Source organism: Pteropus vampyrus, unplaced genomic scaffold (genome assembly GCF_000151845.1).
Source record: "Pteropus vampyrus isolate Shadow unplaced genomic scaffold, Pvam_2.0 Scaffold39, whole genome shotgun sequence".
NCBI classification, from domain to species: Eukaryota; Metazoa; Chordata; class Mammalia; order Chiroptera; family Pteropodidae; genus Pteropus; species Pteropus vampyrus.
This window is the reverse complement of record NW_011888820.1, coordinates 6,890,207-6,913,523: the sequence shown is the minus strand read 5'-3', so window position 1 is coordinate 6,913,523 and position 23,317 is coordinate 6,890,207. Positions and strand designations below refer to the sequence as shown.

General features: G+C 33.1%; 1 protein-coding gene across 1 annotated transcript in view; it reads left to right on the top strand.

The window, feature by feature from the left end:
• The window catches only part of CEP120 (centrosomal protein 120), a 70,208-nt gene extending 47,249 nt beyond the window's left edge, over positions 1-22,959 (top strand). The window contains exons 18-20 of the mRNA XM_023529605.1: positions 3,378-3,476; positions 16,569-16,714; positions 21,092-22,959. Of these exons, the coding sequence (XP_023385373.1) occupies positions 3,378-3,476; positions 16,569-16,714; positions 21,092-21,326 (480 nt within the window). The 3' untranslated portion in view covers positions 21,327-22,959. The remainder of the gene's footprint in view (positions 1-3,377; positions 3,477-16,568; positions 16,715-21,091) is intronic.
• The last annotated feature ends 358 nt before the right edge of the window (positions 22,960-23,317 follow it).

Genomic DNA, 23,317 nt, shown 5'->3' with positions numbered 1-23,317 from the left:
TAGTTAATTCTGCTTCTTACATACTTAAACAATCTCTTCATTTCTTCATTTTTGGCCTTCTTATATTTCTACCAATGAACTTGAATCCAGCTAGATATTTCCTACTCGTCTTTTGATGAAGTATTAAAGTATTTCCATGTTTAGAAATACGAATTCTGTTGGTACCTACCAGAGATATTTGAAGCACTCAAACAATATCTCATCAGTTCTCACAAGCTCTGTTAAGTAGCTATCAAAGAATGTTTCCATTTTACCTTGGAGAAATTCAGAGACCAAATATCTCAAAATTAGAACAGAAGCATTATCTTATTCATCTTTTCTGAATATAGACTAGATAAAATCCACCACAGAAATTTTAAGTGATTTTTAAAATTCCTCCTTCTATCTATACTTCTACCAAAAAGATAAAAATCACTAAACATTAAAAGTGTAAACAGCACCATAAATTTGAGAGGAGAAAAATGCATAATTGAACTACCTCTGTATCAAATCTAATGAATTCATTCAGCATGTTTAAGTGCCTGGTAAAACAAAGCTGCTCAGCTTTTCTGAAAATTCTTTGTAAATTTTTTTTGGTGCCAGAAGAGGGCAGAATCTTATTTCTTAAGTAGTAACAAAGACATAAAAACACAAAAAGGAAGACATAAGTGAAAAATTACCTGATTAAGTCCATAATTTCTGGTTATGTCTGATTGAGAACTTTTTTCTGATTACCCAGTTTCTTAAATATAACAGATTTTTCCATTTTTCACTGAAATGGTCTAAAAATATGTTAATATTAAGATACAGTTTTACCAAATGTATTTCTTGATTCTCTTTTTTATATAAGTGAATAATAGTTTATAATTTGCTTTTAGCTAGAGAATGTCTTTTAGAGTGCTTAAAAATAATTGGGATTTTAAAAAGTAAAATATGGAAAGCATAATTTTGTAGAGCATAAAGAGGTTGAAGACAGAAGCTAAAATTTATGTAGTTAAGAATATTTGGTGAGTCTCTACTGTGTGTTCACCCCTGATGGTACAATGAAAAATGAAAGAAATAATATTTTATCCTTTTGGGACCTCACTTTTAAAGAGTTTGTAGTAAAATGGAAGACATGGCTCAGTGAGCTTTAAATGACCTTGTATAATCAAAACCAGGGACTGCGATAGAAACTCTTTACAGTTCAGAAAAGAGAAATCATTTGGTGTTCAGAATACAGTAGTTTTAAGACAACCGCAGATCTAAGTAGAATTCGAGCAGAGTCTGAAGTTTTGAGTAAGCAGGGAAGAAAAAGAATTGGCAGACTCAAGAAGTAATTTGGGCAAGGAGAGGGACGTGTAGGGGACACCAAACTGGTGGTTGGAATAGAGGGTTTTCTTTTGAGGAAAACCAAGAAAGTAAGTTGAGCAAGAGCAAGTTGGATGGAAATTATATTTTGGAGTGCCTTGAAACCTAGGCAGAAGAGTTTAGGCTCAATACTGTAGGCAGAGTAGTTGTAGATTTTTTAGTAGAGAGTGAATTGTTCTAACAGTGGTTTGCAGGATTTGTAAATGGAATAGATAGGAGGCTGAGAAGATGAGAAGAGCCTGAACTAAGGCAATGGTAGTAGGAACATAAAAGAATAAAACTGGAAAATATTTCAAAGGAGAAACTATATGACATATAAGTGCAAAGCCTTCCCCAAGTCTCAGATCAACTCACAAGGCCTCTTAACTCAAAGTCGTTGGTTGTGTGCATTTTTCTGAGAATTGGGTCCATGTATTTCCTTAGAATCACAGAAACATCTGTATCCTTAAAAATAAAAGTTAGGAGTCATTGATTTGATAATAGGAATAAATTAGAAATATAAGGTCTGTGTCTCAGATTTGCTAGCTAGTTTTTTTAATTTAAAAATAAAATTAATGTATTGTCTATACATGTGTTTTAAATTAATGTGAATATGCAAATGTGAAATATTTTGATAATCATGTCAAAAGCAGTATAACCTACCCAGACAGCTTTTTCTGACAGTCAGTCTATTGGGTATAAGCAATAACTCTAGCTTCATCCCTGCCCTAACCCTCATCCTTGGGCCCATCCAGGACACTGGACTTTCTCTAAGACCCATTAACATGAGTGCCTTCTAATTGAATGCTACTCTTATCTCACAGCTGTAAAAAAGACTTTTCCTAGTCCTCTGACATATATCCTATTTTTAAATTACCAAGTAATATGTATAAACCTTTGGCGTGTAAGTGGAAGAGATCATCTTTGATAATCTCAGAGTATTATTCAATTTAAGATGTATGAATTGAGTTGTGAAATGTCAACACATTTAAATCCAAGCACTAGGGATTAGAAAAGGCCTCGACTTCATGAAGCCATATATTACTGCAGAGAAGGTTCTGGCCTTTTGTGAAGTGAATTTGGCAATCTGCTTTTCCTTTCATTTTATTTTCATGTGGGTTTTCTGAAATTTGAATTTTTGGATAATGTCTTTATTTTCTTGCAAAAATTAGGAATTGCATGCATGGGAAAAAGTTGTCTTGATATAAAAAAAATTAGATCATTAGAATAACAGTATTTTACTGTGATTCAGGCACATTATTGCGTTATCACTTAAACAGTAAAACTGTCTGTTGGCTACATGAATTGATTTGGTACTTGGGTTGAAACATTGAGAGTACATTCCAAAACATAGCCAAGCTGGCCTCAGCTCATGCACAACAGATTGCCTGCTGCAAGTATAAATAACTTTATTTTTTAATTGAATCACTTTCATGCTTTTCTTTATATATTTGAGGAAAAATAGAAAAAGATGAGTGTTATTAGGAGCATTTGTTTTTTACTTGGGTTTATTTTAACGTTCTTAAAATATTTTTGACTTTATACTCTTAGTAAACTTCTTTCTAATTAAACATTTCACTGTTTTCAGTATTCTATGATTTTTGCCAAAATATAGTTTAAAAAAGAATCTACCAGCTTTCTTCATTGTAAGACAAAATTCCACATAATGAAAGGCCTCTAAAAGGAATAATTTGGTTTCTCAGATTTAGAATGCCAGCTAGATTGGAATGTTAACAGAACTTTTTGTAAAAAAAAATGTATTTTTCACTCTGATCTTTATGTAATGTACATGTTTTAAATACATTTATAGTAACTGTCTGGAGGTTAAGACTACTAATTCAATTCCTTTCAGTATAGGCTGTTAGGCAGTAAAAATACGACTATATTTTAAACAAGAAAATGTTCATGTGCCATAATATTTATAGTAAATTATATAACAGTTTTAGATGATGTCGTATGTTACACTGTATAAACTCTTTTCTTAAGCCAGACTCTTTGTATATATTATCTTTCAGTGATTGTACACAGTGGTATAGTGTTTCACTTGATATGATTTTAATCACTGTTAGGTTGAACTTGAAAGAAAGTTGGAATCTGCAACTAAGTCTAAATTGCATTACAAGCAGCAGTGGGGACGAGCTTTGAAAGAACTTGCCAGACTTAAACAGGTATGTGGTTTATCACTGATGGATTATTCTTTTTATGTCTTTTTCCCTTGATTCTTTACAAGTTTGCATATTTGGCATTACCTGTTATGTTCAGATACCTATAGCTGGCTCTCCAGTGTTATTTTTGAGATTGGGGCTTTTTTTTTTTTTATGTGTTATATGTAAGATCCTCCTCTTTTAAAATTAAAAACAGAAATTTCTAGGTCCTTTTTTTTTTTTAATTGCCAACTATCCTCTTCCCCAGAAGAAATGGGTTAATTTCTTTTACTTTCACTTCTAAAACTACCTTTCTTTTCCTTAGGATTGATTTCTTTCTATTGGGAATACCTTTTAGGGGAGAAATTTAAGGATAACTTAAAAAATGTCCTCAAATTTAAGAACATATTTTAAATGTTATTCTTAGGAAGACACAGTAATTTATTCAACTAAGGAATCACTGGGAATTTTTGTATAATTTTACAGAAGTTTAAAAGTAATAGTTTCCTGAATTATTCTTACATTTTTTCCCTTCCTGCTACTGATAACAAGTGCTATTAGCTTCACGAGAAATATATCTTAATTTTGGGTGTTATTTCTTCAAATGATTAAGATCAAATAAATTGTGAGCAAGATTTTTATTTTGAATCTAATCTACTTGACCTAAAACTTTTAAGGATCGACAATGGTTAGTTTATTCTAAGTTTTGTTTTTCTTTAGTGCGTGCTTTATTCAGAGTTGAATTTGGTACACAGGGTCTTTCAGATTTATATTTTTCTTAGTGTGTCTTCATAACCATCAAATGCTATTAAACATCTTTGTGGTATTGTACTAAATGCTTACCGCCTTCACAAAGGAGTATGTACTAGACTACTTGAGAATAAATAAGGCAAACTGTGCCAACATAGCTTGTAGATGAGTTGAGATTATAAGCTTAATATAGTAGCCCCCCTCCACCTTATCTTCAGGGGATACATTCCAAGACCGCATTGGATGCCTGAATAATACTGAATCCTATATACTCTTCTTCCTACACATACATAGGATAAAGTTTAATTTATCAGTAAGATTAACAATAACATAATAAAGTAGAATAATTATACTATAATAAAAGTTATGTTAATGTGGTCTTTTCCTCAAAATATCTTATTGTACTGTACTCACCCTTATGATGATATGATATGGTGCCCATGTGATGAGATGAAGTGAGGTGAATGACATAGCATCAGGCTACTATAATGGTTACTTGTACACAAATGCTGCAATATTGTGACAGTTGATCTGATAACAGAGAGGGCTACTAAGTGACTAATGGGTGTATGATTTCATCATACTACTCAGAATGGTATGCAGTTTAAACTTACGAATTGTTTATTTCTGGAATTTTCCATTTAATATTTTCAGACCATGATTGACCATGTGTAACTGAAACCACTGAAAATGAAACCACAGGAAGGGGGGACTTCTTTATTAACTGTAGTAAATATTTTATATATGTTCACAGGACTGAGGATAGACGAGTAAATAGTACTGCGGGCCTCCTATATTCATGGCACTGCCCTAGATTTATAGATTTAAGTAAAACAAGTCTTTCCTTCAGGGAGCTTGCAATTCAGTAATAGAGAAGAAAACTGTAAATATAACATTTACTGCCTCATAGTAGTAGGAGCCATGAAACAAACCATACAGAGTCCTCAGTACAGAGTTACATCTGTTTAATAGGACTCAGGAAAGGTGTTATAGAAGAGAAGGTATTTGAGATGGACCTCTGGGGTATTGGTTGTGATTTAGGAATGTAGTAGTGTGGGGGTACTGTAAATATGATGAATAGAATGATTATAGCAAAGAGGCATGAAGTCAGAAAGCATGGACTCTAATTGGAGAACAGAGGAGGGCTCATTTTAGAGGTCATTTCAGGTAATAAGAACCAGAACTTAAGTGGTAGCGGTGGAAACAGGATGAGATTCTTTTAAAAGACATGGTTTTGGTAGGTTCTTTATAGCACAATATACCCGATTGGAATGCAGAGTAGAAAGTCAATGATGATGGTAAGAGCTCAAGCCTTAGTATTGGAAATGTGGTTATTAAGACAAAAAATTGATTGCAGTGTGGAAAGGAGATAGGACTTACAAGTTTGGACATTTTAATTTTTACAGAAAGAAATTTAGCAAGCTGTTAGAAATATGGCTCTAACGTTGGGAGGATGAATGGACTTAATCTGTTTTTAAGTGATCCTTTACAGAGTGATAATTGAAGCTATGACAGAACTCAGGATTCTTATGTTTAAGGAGAAGGAAGGGAAATAGCAACTAGAGAGAAAGAGGAAGATAATTATAATGATACTAATAGAACAGTTAGTATTAGTTGAAGGCTTATTATATGCCAAGTGTTGTGCTTTCATATATTTTCATTTAATCCTAACCAAGATCTTTATATAGCAGGTCATATTCTTCTCATTTTATACATGAGAGAAACTGAGACTTAGAAAAGTTTAGTAAGTTGCACGTGATCCCAAAGGTACTAAGTGATAGAGCTAAGGTTGGAACTATTTCATCAGAGTCCAGGCTCAGGTTTTTTCCCCTTTATAATGTTATAGTTTCATTCCATAAAAGCCAAATAATGAAAGAATTTCCAGGAGTAGGAAGTAAGCCATGGAAGACTTCAGGGACTTCTGACAGAGTATTGAGGCAGAAGAAGTCATGATTCGGCATATATTAGCAAGGAAAATAGCATCATTGACTGTTAGATCACCTAACTCTGATAATGAGAATCAAAGTGGCTTTGAGAGAGATGCAGCTAATAGAAAGTCATGATGCCAAGATATTTACATTATATGTAGTCCATTAGGGAGGAGTCACTGTGGAATTGGGAGCAAGGAAATAAAAATAACAGGATACACGTTCTGTCAGAGGCAGCATATGCAGTAGTTTAGAACAGGCCTTGGAGTCAAGGCCTGTTTTATCTTGGCTGTACCTCTTAACTACCTCTGCAGCTTGGGTAATTTAACTTTTCTGATTGGTCTCCTCATTTGTACAGTGAAGTTTTTCCCACAGGTTGTTCTGAGAATTGTAGTTTTTAAAGCATTTAATACAGTGTTTGGTATATAGTATGTGCTCAGCAAATAGTAACTTGTTAAAAGGAGCTGAGCCATAAAGCTATTGTGTAATGTTCTTGGTTTCAGTCGATCTAATTAGATGGTAGCTTTGAACATTGATAAACAGGATAAATATTGGAAGGATTTGTGACTGACTAGCTATTTACAGAAATGATAGGCACCAACAAATTAAAATTTTTTAAGTATAGAGAATAGGCAGGAGGTTGTCGTATAGTAATAGCGATAGGGGAGTAGGATAGGATATAATTTGAATTATAACAGTACTTTATATTTGGATGGTAATTTTAGTAGATATTCTGTAGAAAACTGCACAGAAAGGAAAAGAAAACACATAAGGGCTAAATGTGCAGATATGCAAGAATGTCAGTAGGTATGCTCCCTAAAGTTTGGGTATAAAGAGATGAGAGTGCATTAAGTCTGAAGAAACACTTATAGCTATTTTATTTGTTCATTCTTTCATCCAGCAAGTACTGTTTAAGAGCCTACTCTGCACCTTACACAATGGTTAATGCTCTAGTTACAGAAGTTTTCTCCCATGAGGAACTTAAAAGTTCATCCGAGAAGACTGATATTGAACAAGAATATAACAGGGTGATGAGAAATGCAAATAAAGATAAGTATTAGAAAAATGAAAGGACAACAGGGTCATTGATGTATTTCGTCACTCAAAGCTAAGGGAGAAACATTTCAAAGGCAAGTTTTAAATAACACTCTTAGATTTGAAATTATTTCACATAATTTCTGGGGAAGACATAGAAGGTGGTGCCTACCACTGAAGAAGTCGTAGAATGAAGAATAAGAGACTTATGCTATGGTAATTGATTATAAGGCTTTGCCAAAATTAGTAATGAAAAGGCGTAAAAATGTTAGTTGCTAATTGAGGCATTTCCTTTGGAGAAACAATTAATTGTTAGTTATTAAAAGAATTTCATCATATTTGTCATGTATCTTATTAAGAAATGTCCACACAAGTACTTTTTACTTTGAGTAAATTATGTTCGTGTGTGTATATTGACAGATAACATTGTTTTCACTGAGGTAGTTTTTAAATGCACGCAAGTAAATAATATTCTAAATAGAGGCCCCCACGTTCATGGCTCTTCGTTAGTGTTACAGTGAGATACTGAGGTAGTCTCTCCTTTATCTTTATATTTGATCCATTATTTTCTCCTTTTTTCTATGTATTTTCTACCCCCTTTAACCATTGGCAAAGTAATTTTAACTATTTGTTCCTCATAAGAGAGAGGCTATCCCAAAAGTTCAGATGCCTCCTTTCACTTGAGTTACTGTAAGTGTATTAAGAAGAAAACATAATGTTAAATTACTAGTTCAACCCTACACTTCTACTTCACCAAAGAAAATAGCCTCATTCTGTGAGTGTAGTGATCTTCATTACAGACCAGTTCTATTCCTTATCCCACAAACTTTCTGCTTTAGAAACAACACTGCAGACAGATTTCGAGGTCAGTAGGAACCACTGATGTTCTACAGACCACATTCGGGATGCAGCACTTTAAGAAATGGAATAGTCCTTGGAATTACCAGAGTGAATTGTGCTCTGCCACTAGCTGTTTTTGGAAGGTTAAAATTAATAAATGACTTTATCCAAAAGAGAATTCATATGTGTAAAAATTACTTCAAATTTTTGCTAAAACTTTTTATTGAAAACACATTGTGTTTGAATATAAAATTGGAATTCTCTGCTTTTGTTCAGAAGATTGTTTGTGCAACTTTTTGTTTAAATTGGATTAGTACCATGTTAATTTTACATTGCCTCTGGTGAATAGCCACAGGGCTATAATCTCTGCCAGTAATTTGTCACAGCAAAATCCTCTGGAGGGCCATACAAAACATTTGTGTAGTACGGATTAGACAGCAAAAGCCATATCTTAGATTGTTAATAAATGTTAATGACAAAACCCAGCTGGTAGGGCTTGGAAGTAAGATCTAATGCTTGGTGCCTATTGCCAAAAGAATGTTTAAACAGATTTCCATTACTCAGAGGTGACCTAGTGTATAGCCAATTTGTGAATTAAAAAATCATAATCTTCTAATTATTTAGGGAAAAATCTTTTCTTCAGATTCACAACCATAAGAGTCTGTTTCCAAGTTGTAAACTTTTTGATCTTTGGTAATTAGGTAGGTGACAGCTATAAAATATAAATAAGTATCACTTAAAATGGGTCCTAACTTAGAAAACATATGTAATATCCATACATTCTGGACTTGAGATCTTTGGTATACTTTCCTAACACTAACTTTAAGAAGTTTTAGTTGTGAGAAACTTAAGGGGTAATTTTTTTTTCCATTTCCATGAAAATATACCATAGAAGTATTTTTAAACCAAAGCAAATGCTTGAATTAAATTGTTCTATAAATATCCAAGATTATCGCTTTACTCCTTGTGTTCTAAATAACATATTTACTTAAAAACATTTCTTGACACTTTAGAACGTACTTACATAGGAGAATAAAAGCCATTACTTTTTTTAAAAGCATTGTTAAGAGGTATGAATTTATTGTAGAAAATTAAAATTTTATTACGTCAGATATATTAAAACTATGTTTGTTCCCAGGATAAGAAACAGAACTAGGATTTTGGGTAGGATGTGGGTCCCTTACCATATTTGTGCACAGTAGATCTGTTTAAAACTAAGCTGATATATTTAGTTAAAACAACACAGACTTCATTGGCCGACATCAGCACTATCTTGTCCAGCCTCCTGCTTATCCACTCAGTGTAATTAATTTGATTAATTTATAAGTAATTTAGCCAAGGATAGGATGTAAATCTTTGTTTAAGAAAACAGTTGGAGGTCCAAGTCGTGGTTAAAAACTGTGTCTTGAAACCATCCAGGCCCTCCTACTGACTTGTCAGCTCTGGGTTATTTTCAGAAAACTTTACTTGAGTTCCTTAGTTTAGTTGTAAGTTTTTTCCCACAGACTTACATGGTATGTGTGAGTGGGAGAGTAAGTAGTGGCCACATTTTAGCCACTGTTTAGTCTAGTGTATGTATGTTTACATCTCCTCTCTGGATTTATAGGCCGCCAAGGCGAAATAAAGATTATACTCACTTGATTGAGGACCCTTTAACCTAGAGCACCTGGCAGCAGAGAGGATTTCTTTTACTAACTTCTAATTTTTGTGTGTGCATGTGTGATTATTATTAATGCTGGATCCTTGGTTAAAAATTCATGACATTTAAAGGCTTTTCTTATGTTTTAGAACAAACATATTTCAAGTTTTATCAAGTTAAAATTTTACAAGGTAACCTAAAATCAGTTTACTTTTTTTTTCTCCTTGCAATTTTGCAGCACAGAAATTTTTTTTTTTTAAATTACCAGTAACCTTATCCCCTCTCGAGAAATAATAATTTGGTGTACGTTTCCTTTTTAATAGTTTTTAAATGAAATATATTGTACATTCCAAAGAGAAAAAAAAAAGATTCTTATATACCACAACTGGCACCTCCTAGGTTATGAAACAGAGCATTATCAATGCCTTGGAAGTCCTCTGTGCGCCTTTTCTCAACTACATCCTCTCCAGGGGTAATGACTTTCCTGTATTTGGTATTTATTATTTTTTTGCTTTTCTTTACAATTTTATAAGATATATTTTAAATATAGGTAAACAACACGTTACTTTTGTATGTTTTTAAACTTTATATACATTAGATCATTCTCTTTGAATAATTATTCTGTGACCACTTATGTGACTCAAAATTGTTTTTGAGATTTTGCTATTTGATGCAAGTGGCTATATATCATTTTTATTGCTTTATAAAACTTAAATATATGACTATATCACAATTTAGTTTTCTTTCAGTAGACATGTTTTTCCTAAACCTTCTTTTAATACAACACTGAAAATTTCTGTACATGTAAGAGACATGTAAGTGTTCTAGTGTTTATATCTAGAAGTGGAATTTTTGTTAATAGGGTTTGCTCATTTATTCTGCTTCACTAAATAGTGCCAAGTTGCTTTCTAAATTGGTTGTACAAATCTAGTTCCCTAGAGTGGTGTATAATTGTTGTTATTCTCCACACTATGTCCAATAGTTGGCTGTTATCAGATGTATTAATTTTTTCCAGTTTGGTGGGTCTGAAAATTTTTTGGCTTAAATTTTCATTTCCCTGTTTGACTTTGAACATCTTTTCATGTTTATTAGCTACTTACACCTCTTCACTGTGGAACACCTTTTTATGTCTTTTGCTCAGTAGAAGGAAATCAATGGGTAATCGGATTTTGGAGTCACTAGATACAGAGTTTGAAATAACTATTGTCACCATGTTCTAGAAAATAGCTGATATGACAGGAAAATGTAGTAGAGAAGTAGAATCTTTTGAATCATATAGAAATTCTGGAACTGAAAAGTATTGCAAGTAAAATGTACAAATTCAGTAGATGAATTAATAGTCGGTTAGGCTTAGGAGAAGCAAGGATGTATGAACTGAAGATAAGTCAGTTAATAGTATCAAAAGTGAAACAGGGAGAAAAAAAGATGAAAAATATAACAAAGAACATAAGTGACATACTGGATAGAGTACATGGGACTGATTACCTCTGTGTAACTACAGACCCCTGTCTTAGTCTATGTGGGCTGCTATAACAAAACATCACAGACTCTGTGGCCTATAAACAACAGAAGTTTGTTTCTCACAATTCTGGAGGCTGAAAGTCTGAGATCAGGGTATGCTCCTGGTCAGGTTCTGTGTCTGTGAGGGCCTGCTTCCCAGTTTATAAATGGCCATCTTTTTACTGTGTCTCCACATTGCTAAAGGAGCTAGGGAGTTAGAGACCTCTTTTATAAGAGCATTAATCCCATTCATGAGGGCTTTCCTTCATGACCTCTTCACCTTCTGAAGGCCCCACCCCCTGACATTATCACATTGGAGATTAGGTTTCAACATAAGAATTTTGGGGAGATACAAATATTCACCCTATAGCATCCCCTCAGGAGAAAATAGAGAATGAGGAAGGGAAGCAATATTTGAAGAGATACTGCTTAGAATTCTGTAAAAATGAGAAAGATAACAGCCATAGATTCAAGAATATCTATTAACCCTCAGCAGGATAAATACAAAGTAAACTATATCTAGATGCATCATAGTAAAATTGCCCAAATCAAAGAAAATCTTAAGCTGTGGGGGTAGAGGGAGACATTGTCTTCATAGGAGCAACAATAAGACTGACAGATGACTTTTCAACAGAAGTGAAGGAATTCATAAGACAGTAAAATAATGTCCTTGAAGTACTGAAAGAAAATAACTACCAACCTAAAGTTCTGTCCCCAGTGTGAATATCCTTCATAAATGATATTCATATTAGACTTTTCAGACTAACAAAAAATTGGGAAAATTTGTCATGGCAAACCTGAAGTAAAAATTACTTGAAAGTGTTCTTTAGGCAGAAGGAAAATGATCTCAAATGGAAGCAGGAGAGAAAGCAATGGAAATATCTGACTATAAATGTTGATCGTCGAAAAACAACAGTAACAATATTTGTTGGGTTAAAATATGCATAGAATTAAAATTCATGACAAAAATAGTAAAATGATATGAAAGGATAAAGTGATAAAAGTATGTTGATCTGAAATTATCTGTAAAAGTTCTAATGTATATTAGTTTTTAAAAGGAGAAAAAGTGAATAACAAGCTGATAGAAAGGAAAAATTGAACAAAATATTAATCTAAAGACAAGAAAAGGGTCATAAAATATGTGGAACAAGTAGAAAATAGTAATATGTAAAGATTTAAACCCATATTTATCACCAAGTACTTTACATATCAGTGGACTAAATACTCCCCTTAAAGACAAACATTAAATTAAAAACTGAACTTAAAAGCAGGATGCTACTTATAAGGGACACACCTTAAATATAAAGATACAGAATGGTCGAGTTTAAGGAGAGAAAAAACTATATATTATGTTAATATTAACCAAAAGAAAATTGGTTTAGCAATACTTGTGTCCGGCAAAGTACACTTTAGGGTGAGGCATTACTGTAGATAGTTTTCATAATCATAAAAGGGTCAGTTCCCCTGGAAAATAACTAAGTTTATATGTGCCTGGTAACAGCTATGAATTTACATAAAGCAAAAATCAATAGACCTAAAAGGAGAAATAGACAAATTCGTAATAATGGTAGATTTTACAATAACTCTCCTGGGAACTGATAGAGCAAACAAATAACATAAAATCAATAAGGATTTAGAAGATTTAGACAGTACAACCATTGGTATATATAAAACACTTGATCAAAAAAGTTCAGAATACACATTTTCTAGTACACATGGAATATTTAGTGAAATTGTTCATTTGTTAGATCAAGCAATTCTCTGCAAATTTTAGAAAACTAATGTAGAATATGTTCTCTGATGATAGTGAGATTAAGCTAGAAATTAATAAGAATTTTTAATCATTTGGGGGATATTTATTACATAGTATAATTCGAAGAACCCATGGCTAAACCAGAGACCCCAAGTGAAATTAGAAAATATTCTGAACTGAAAAATAATGAAAATACAGTATATCAAGACATGAAGACTTAATGAAAGCTATGCTTAAGGGGAAATATATAATCTTAAGTGCACTAAGAAAATAAGAAAAGCATAAAATCTGTTCCCTTTCAAACAATAAAAGAACAAGAAATTAAAGAAATTAGAAGCAAGGAAATGATCAAGGTGAGTAAAAATTAATGAAATAGGAGGAAAATGTACAAGAAAATCAAAGGCAAAAGTTATTTCTTTGAAAGGAACCTCCTCCCTGGGCAAAGAGTGTTTAAGGACAAAATAAGAATAGGCACAAAATCCTAAAACCAGGAATTAAAAAATGGCATGAGACTACACATTCCACAGACATTTAAAGAGATAAGAGGATAATATGAAAAATTTTATATGAACTTGAGAAACAGAACCTACAAAACTGACACAAGAAACAAAATATAAGTAGCCATATAGATATTAGAGAAATTGAATCTTTAGTGAAAAACCTTCACAATGAAGGTTTCAGACCCAGATGGCTTCCCATATGAATTTTAGTAAACATTTTAGAAAGATATAACACTGATCTTAAATTGTTTCAGAAACTAGGAAGAGAGAACATCTCTTTTTTTCTTTAAATGAGAACAGCATTATATTTGTCCTAAAATCTAATAAAAGGACATTATAAGAACAAAATTGGCCAGTCTCATGAATATAGATATTAAACTTGTAAACATCACAGTGAAGTTTATTTATTAAATAAAGGTAAATTTGGCTATTTACTACCTTAATAAAAAAAAAAAAATCAAGTGATGATATCAAAAATACAGAAAAACCCATTCATAATAATAATTCTTAGCAAACTCAGAAGGTAAGGGAAATTTCTTAATCCAATAAATAAAAGGTATTTACATAAAACTTGGCTTTCTTAAAATAAGGATCAGGAATGAGAGAGAAAGATGTCCTTTATCACCATTTTTTACCAACATTGTACTAAAGGTTCTAGCCAGTGTGATAGGCCAAGAGAAAGAAAGGGTGTATCAGTTGTAAAGGAAAGAATAAAACTGACATTATTTGCAGATGACACTTATAACTTAGAAAACAAAAAGGTGCCTATAGATAATCTACCAGAATTAATGAATTTAGCAAGTTTGTGGGAAACAAAGTCAGTATGTAAAGATCAGTTCTTTATACTAGACACAATTAGAAAAAGAAAATTTTAAAACCCTACCATTTACAATAACATCTAAAATTACCAAATTCCTAGGAGCACAGAAAGATGTTACTCTTAGTATGTAGAGAAAGATATTAAACAAAATTAAAGTAGACTCAAGTAATTGAAGAGGCAAACCATGTTCACTGATTAAAGAATCAATATTATAAAGATGTTTGTTTGCCAAATCTGTAGATTCAGCATAATCATAATCAAATCCCAGCAGGACTTTTTTTCAGCCATAGAAATTGAGATGTATATGAAAATGCAGGAGTCGATAATAAGAAAATTATGAAGGACATTTTAAGCCAAAGGTAAACTTTCAGATATCAAAGAGTTATTTTTACAAGAGTTACAGTAATTAAGACACTATACTTTTAATGCAAGGATAGAGAAATAGATCAGGTTAGAGTCCAGAACAAACCTTATATGTATATGAACAGAGGTGACAAATGACGGATAATAGTGCCAAGCAATAGTGAAATAGAGTTTTTTTAGTAAATGTTGGTAGGTCAGTTGGAGCTCTATATGGGGAGAAGAAGAAATATGATCTCACACCATACACAGAACCTGTTGCATATGAACTGCTGGTCTTAATGAAGCTTCAAGAGAGTATAACATAAGAGTCTTCAGGACTGAAGCAAAACGTTTCTTAAATTGGACATAGAGGCACTAACCAAAAAAGAATAAATAAATTTGGACTATATTAAAATTAGGTCAAAAATACCATTAAAGCAGTGAAAAGGCAAGACAAAGAGTAGTGGAAAATATCTGAAATTTAGATAAGTGACAAATGACTTACCCAGTGTACATAAAGAACTACAAACATCAGTAAGGAAAGATGGATAGCCAAGTAGAGCAAAGTGCCAAATGGTTGAACTTCATAAAAGAAGATACCCAGGTGCCATTAAAAATATTAAAATATGTTCAACCTTATTAGTCTTTGAAAAAATGCAAAATAAAATCACAATGAGATACCACTACATACCATATTAGAATGGTTTAAATGAAAAAAATAATTGACATTACCAAGTGTTGGCAAGAATATGCAACATTGAAATGCTCACATGGAAGTATAAATTTGTACTTCTTTCGAAAATTGACTACTACTGAAATTCTCATACTCTATGACCTAGCAGTTTGAATCCTGGGTATATAACCAAAAGAAATGCATACATATATGTGCCAAAAGGCATGTACCGTAATGTTCACATCAGCTTTATAATACAAAACTGGAAACTAACCCAAATTTTCCTCTAGCAGTGGGATGAATAAACTGTATATTCATCCAGTGGAATGCTAAACAGTAATGTAAATCATCAACTACATATAAGACTAATGAATCTGAAAAACAATATTAAGTGAAAGAAGCCAGACATAAAGTAATATATACTGTTCAATTCCACTTATATAAAGTTCAAAGCAATCAAAACTTATTTGTGGTGTTAGAAACTAGGGTTGTAATCTTTGGGAAAGAATGAGTGGTTAGTGACTAGAAGGAGACACAAAGGGACTTTTGGGGTTCTGATAATCTGTTTCTTGATCTAAATGGTGGTTATGCAAGTGGTTCACTGTGTGAAGTTTTATCAAAATGTACAGTTGCAGTTTGGCAGTAAATGTTAAATGTTTTTAAAATAGGTGACATATACCTATTGATTGAGCTCTCCCATTTTGGGGTTCTGTCCTAAAGAAAGAAAAGCACCTCTCCCTAAAGGAATGTATAGAAAGATTCGTGAGCAATGTTAGATGATAGGGTGTTTTATTGCAGCATTGCTTGTAGTACCAAAAGTCTCTGTTATTCAGAGAGTGGCTGAAAATTCATAGAATATCCATTCTGTGGAATGTTACACATTTTTAAAGAAATTTTGTCATGTGCCATAGATTTTTATATGAGCCTGGAGAAAAGAGTGGAAAAGCATATTATTACATGAGGTGAGATTGAAATTAGTGACCAGTATAGGGACAGTTATTAAATTTTTCTTGGTACACCTTTGTAAGTTAACCATTTCTTAGATGCTTGCTCTAACCACCGGGCCTTGTGGCAGCTCATTGTGTTGACAGCAGACTTTTTCTTGTCTTCACTTTCTGTTTTCTTAAGATATTCAGCTAACCTCAGTCAGTGATTGGGCCATGAATGATTATGGCTTATAATGAGAATGACATTTCTAGATAATACGTGACGCATAGAATTGGCAGTGTGTGGCTATATCATGGATACTGTCTAATTGGGTTAATAATCACAAGTCAAAGTCATATGAAATATTTATTACTAATATTAAGGATCTGGCTTGTTTGTTTCTTTCAAGCGGGAGCAAGAAAGTCAAATGGCCCGTCTTAAAAAACAGCAGGAAGAATTGGAAGAGATGAGACTACGTTACCTGGCTTCTGAGGAAAAAGATACAGTTAAAACTGAGCGACAAGAATTGTTGGATATAAGAAATGAATTGAACAGGTATAGTAACTAGAACATTACATTTCTTCATACAAAAACAAAAGTCGTAGGACAACCTTTTAATTGGTCATTGCTCCAGGGAAAAGTATAATGTCAGGTCTTTCAAAATTAAAGTAGATCATATATAAAATGTAGCTGATTTGTACAATAGAAAATCTATGCCAAAGACCATTATTTCACTCACATTTTTTGCCATGAATCTAGCTATGCCAGATCTACTTAGCTTTTTTGTTTCTGGTCATAACATTAGTACTTTAAATTTTATTTTTATGTGACTCTTTCAGCAGTATTGCTATTTTAAGGTAATAGATTAAACTGAATTTTGAGTTACAAAAAGTATAAGAAATCTCAAATTTAGTTAATTATTAAATAAACAATAGCTCTTATTTATTGAGTCCTTACCATGTGCCAGGCCTTATTTTAAATGCCTCACATCCCTATCTCATTTTCTTTTATGTTCAAAGCAACTTTTTCCACATTCTAGAGATGAAGAAACCAAGGAGTAAAGAAATTAAACTACCTTTTCCAGGGTCACTCAGCTAGTAAATCCCTGGAGCCAAAGTTGAAATCTGATTCCAGAGGCCGTGTTTTTAACTACTATATTATGCTGGGCTTCTCTGTAGTGTCACGTTCATCTTAGTTACAATTTGAATTATTCTTATTAGAAAAGTCATCATTAGGAAGCAGCATAAGAACAAATTATAGTCTTTTTAGAGGGGAGTTTGGGGTAAGACTATTTAGCTTAGTTTATCAAGAGACTATTAATTTTGTTTCAGCAAAGCATACTGTCGTAGCTTGGGCTGCCATAAAGTACCATAGATTGGTTGTCTTAAACCACAGTAAGTTATTGTCTCTCAGTTTTGGAGGCTAGAGTTCAAGATCGGCATGCCAGCATGGTTGGTTTCTGGTGAGGACTCTCTTCCTGGCTTGTCAGCAGCTGCTTTCCCACTGTGTCTTCACATGGCAGGGAGAGAGCACGTTCTCTGATGTCTCTTCGAATAAGGGCACTAATCCCATTATGAGGTCCTCACCCTCATGTTCTCATCTAAACCTAATCATCTCCCAAAGATCATCATATTGGGGGTTAGGGCTTCAACATATTGATTTCGAGGGAGACACAATTCAGACCATAGCACAGACATTGACAAAATATCCCATGATATCTCCATGTATGGGCTGAGAAAACTTAGTCACTATATTAAGTAGGTTTAGAGCTGAATTAAATAACTACATTTAGAATATTAATGTATAAATATCAGTTAGTAAAGGTCAAGGCCTACAGTGCCATGCTACAGGACTCAGTTCAGGTCGTTATCCTCTATTTATTCAGCAAATATGTATTTGGTGTCTACTATATTGTAGACTGGGAAGATGTTACAAATTAATTATAACATGATTCTTGCCTTTCAAAATTTTGCTGTCATATAGTCACATGCTGCTTAATATCAGAGATATGTTCTAAGAAATGCATCATTAGGTGATTTCGTCATTGTGTGAACATCATACAGTGTGCTTACACAAACCTAGATGGTGTAGCCTACCACACTCAGGCTCTATGCTAGAGCCTGTTGCTCCTAGGCTACAACCCTGTACAGTATGTTGCCATATAAAACAATATGAGATTAAATCAAGCACAAGAGAAAATAATGTAATCAAGGGACTGATAAACCCGAGATGTATGAGGCTGCTGTGGGCATTGCAGGGCATACTGCTTACAGCAAACTTATTTTTTTTTATGAATAGAGTACACTAAAATGAAGATTAAAAAGTATAGTATATACATAAACTAGTAACATAGTTTATCATCATTGTCAAGTATTATGTACTGTCCATAATTGTATGTGCTGTACTTTTTTTGACTAGCAGCATCTAGGTCCATTTAAACCAGCCTCACCACAAACATATAACGTGTTGCGCTCCGACGTACGATGGCTGCCACGTCGCTAGGCGATGCATGACTGCACAACACTCTTTTGGTTTCATTTTAGCAATCACATATGAGCCTCTGCTGTTTGCTAAGTACTGTTTTGTTGGCTTAAATGAAGATAGCCATTTGCCTATCAAATTTGTAGGTCATACAAAATTGAATCTTATCATTACTATCTTATTAAATTAGGATTCAGAACTGAAACCAACAAGATTAAATGTGTTAGAGACAAAAGCTGTCTTCTGTATAAATTGTTTAAAAATCTCTTAAGCAATGAGCAAGATATGAAAAAAATCATGTGAGAAAGCTTAGGAGGATTTAAGTGGCCACTAACAACAGTGTGACATTGCTGCCAAAGACCGAGTGCAGTTAGGGACATTTACAGAAGTCGTGTTCAGTACTCAGCATTGGTAAAATCACTGCCAGAGTGTTCTTAACCAGTGTATGACACACTGTAAGGGAAGTCAGCTACCTAGAGAGCTTCCAATGGAATGTGACCGAGAAGTGCTTTGGAGAATGAGGAATGTCGAACTTGAAAGAATTTGTAGACAGAGTAGGAGATAGCTGTCTTCACATATCTGGAGGGTTACCATATTTTCAAAAAGCAAATAGGTTATCCTCTTGAGAAGAATCATAGCCAGTTGTTATAAAGTGTAAGGGTGCATACTAAGTTCAACGTGAGAGGGAACTTACCAGAAGTTCTACAAAGCAGTAGGTTCCTAGCGAAAGTATGGGAGTGGAGTCCAGACAGAGTGTTTGTCAGCGAAGTAAAGCTTCTTTTGACAACTTTATGGGCTTCATCAGTTACAAGGTTCTGAAATCCTATTGTTGTCATGATTGATGATTTGCATCTTAGTGAAGATTTGGTAGGGATAATCTATTAAATGTGAAGAAATTCCATTTGTCCTATATGCATCAACAGATAGACAACGAAATGGTTGAATTTTCTGGTGCATCCTTTGGTTCCTATGTGTCATTAATTTGCCTGGAGGACGTCTTCCTCCAAGAGAACTAGAAAAATTAGGGTAGGGGAAACAGCTATTCAGAAATGTTCCCTGACCCAGCCAAATGAATTGCTCAAATTGGTACCAGTATCCCATTAACCACATGATTTCTGCCCAGTCCCAAAAAACGGTGCCCGCACTACTTAGGATTCTTTTCTAAAAACAGATGGAGATATTTGATGTCCTTGGACTGCATATTTCCATTTTCATTTCTTTTGTGGGGGATCTTAAGAATCCGTTTGAGTTTCAGAGGGTCACCTGAACAAATGAACTGGGGCCCACTTCTCCTTGTCTGTCAGAGCAGGACTTAATCCTCACTGGCTCTTCCTCCCTCTTGCCTACTGCATGTGTAAATTCAGAAGTGGATTTTGTTCTCAATGGCTTGCTTCCTCTGAAGACCATCTAGAATCAGGGGCTTAGACTCAACTGCTTTATCTTATTTAAAATAGACAAAATTTAGAAGTAGTTGCAAATTAAAACATTTTTGTAGCCAGTTTTACATAGAAGAATATAAAGTTATGTCTTAATTGTATGTTCTAAATTAAATTAAAACATACTCCATGCCCAAACTTGCCATACTATCCTTAAATATACTCTCCATTTTCAAGGCAATATGATTAACAGTATTCCATTAGAAATACCCAAATCCTAGGCTGCCACCTGCTTTCCTTTCTTCCTTTTTTAGATGAGATTATCACAAACATCACTTGAAGATATCTATACAGTCTTAAAATGTACCTGCCCTTTGACCCAGGCATTCACATTTATAGCATTTCACTTTCTATGAGTAATTACTGAAATATGCTCCATACAGTAGGGACTTTTCTTCTTGTTTCACTGCAGTATTCCCCAAACCTAACACTGTTTGGTACAAGTAAATGTTGAATGAATTTAGAAGAAAGTTTATGTTCAAAACAGCAAACGCAGCAAAGGTTTAACAACTTAAAGATCAGCAATAAAGGATGATTAAATAATGGCTCTTTTAAATGATGGAATGTTATAAAGCCATTTAGAAGAACATTTAATGATGTTGGAAAACATTTGTTATATTAATAAGTGAAAAAATAGTATACAGCGTTGCATATAATTTTTTAGAAAAATATATTTAAAATATGTGCACTAATTGAAAAATACAAAAAATTATTACTCAGATTGGTTATCTCTGAATAAGATTATGGTGATTTTACTTTTCTTTTTATATATTTCTAAAATTTCTACATTTTTCATGTATTTTATAAGAAAAACAAGTATTGCTTTTAAAACCGTTTTTCTTAAGTGTGCTAAACTCTGACCTGCCAAATGTAACACTAGTTTTTGTTTTCTTCCTGAAAATATTACTACAAATGTATTTTACCATTAAATCATTTTGTTTTTAAACGGCGTTGTTAAGAAAACCAAAACAATATTTGTTGCCTGCTAGAGTGGTTTTTGTTCTTGACTTCTCAGGTTAAGGCAACAAGAACAAAAACAGTACCAAGATTCCAGAGAGATTGCAAGTGGAAAAGTGGATAGCCCACATGGCAATGCATTGGAAGAAGGTTTGGATGATTATTTGACTCGCCTAATAGAAGAAAGGGATACTTTGATGAGGACGGGTGTGTATAATCACGAGGATCGAATAATAAGTGAACTTGACCGACAGATCAGAGAGGTTTTGGCAAAAAACAATACTGGTAATTAATAACATTTGGAAAATCTTTACAGATTCCAGGTCTAAATTTTCGTTTCATTGTAGAACCCTCAGAGGAAGGGAACATGGATGTTTTAAGATGCCATTTTCAATTTTTTATAAGCACAATTTTATATACTATTGTATAGTATTTATTTGATTTTATTTACTTTATGCTACCTCTCCCATTCCGGTTTTATTTGTAATTGCATTTTATATACTCATTTTAAATGACCTTTCAGTGTTTCTCATAATTTTTAATTTCATGGCTAACTTTCGAAAACATCTTTTCACTAAATTTGTTCTAGGAGAAATGACTGTAGTGGTTTCCAGTTATATAACTTTGCATGTTGAGCCAAAAGAGTATATATTGCACTTTAAAAATGTTGTGTCCTATTCATTTGAATATAGATATCCTAAAAGTTTAGACTAATTATAAATGTAACCAGTTTTTTAACTCATTTTAGATGTCCTGTTCTTTTAATTTATAACATTTGCAAGTGACAGGTTTGAAAACCGAAAGCAGGATCAATGCAGAGAAGCCATATGATAATATTGAATGACAAATCAGTCATTTATTTAAATAAAGTTAATACTATTAAACTTGTTTCGAGAACTATTGAATTTTCAAATTTTCAGCATACTTTTTAACTTTTAAGAATATGAACTCATAGCTTAAGGTCTTCCTTGTCCATCTCTGCTCAAGATTGCATTGTTTTCTTTTATTGAAAATAGAGATTTCTTTTTATTTTCTGGTAATAGTACGACTAGTTGTGAACTCTGTAATATAACATGGAAACAGACACTTAAAGGCTTTAGGTGAGAAAGTAGAGTGAAAAAACTAGTTTTTCTCTTCCTAATTTTAATCAGTCTTTTTTAAAAAGCACATGAGATTAAGTCGTTGGATTTATGTAGTGCCATGTCTCTATAAACTTTTAAGAATTCCTTTACATCATACTCTTCAGAGCCAACATTTGCCCTCAAAGCAATACTTCCTATGTCCTTTTATAGAATACTGAAAAGGTTTATTAGCAAATTTACAGATTAGGTGAGTCTTAAAATATGTAGTTTAAAATTTCTGATTCCTAAATATAATAAATTTAAGTATACACTTTGGGTAGTATATATACTACTTACTGATAACGTCCATAAAAGCACAATAGGCTCTTTGGTAACATTAAATTAATGTTCTGTTGTTTTCCAAAGAGGTATATTTCTTGCTCGGGAAATTAAAAGTCCCTACATGCATTATACTTTTATTTTTTTTTCCTTATTAACGAAGTATTAAAAACAACCCGGGAGTAAATAACAGAGAAAGAAATTACTGAATGAGAGAATAATGAATATGTGAATCATAGCAGGAATTTGAAATATTAATTATGGTTAGACATTTTCTCTCATTGATTTTTGTGCCACATGAATGGAACAGAAGTATTTTTGCTTCGGAAGGTCTCGGGTAAAATATGGTGACTGTGCCTTCAGTTGCACCGTGTGCTGCGTGTGACTGTTTTCAAACACTAGAGGGGGCCTTAGATTTAAAGAAACAAAAAAGACTTTTCTAAAATGGATGTGTGGTTTATTTTGCCTTCTGTAAAGTGATCTTTTGGCTGTGTATTTTAACAAATAAAATCACAATTGTATGTATCTTTGCATTTCTAAGCAGTTTTTTTTTTATTCTAAATTGGGCACGTAGTTGGCACTTCCTGTATCCAGTCACTTTGTATTTTTGTTTTTTAAGCGCTTACATTGCATATACTTTTTTGTATGTCTTAAAGTCAGAAGTCTGGAATTTTAACACCTTTTTGTAGTCCTTCAGCAACAGCCATTTCATTCGTATGTGGCATTTAACATATTTACGCTGATCGCCTTACTGAATTATTGTCAGTCCCTGGGAGTTGACTATGACCACAGTAAGTGAAAAAGAAGGAGCAAGTGAGTGAATACGTTTCTTCATTACTACATATAACAGCTAACCTTTTATCAACTGTTTTAATGTGGAATAA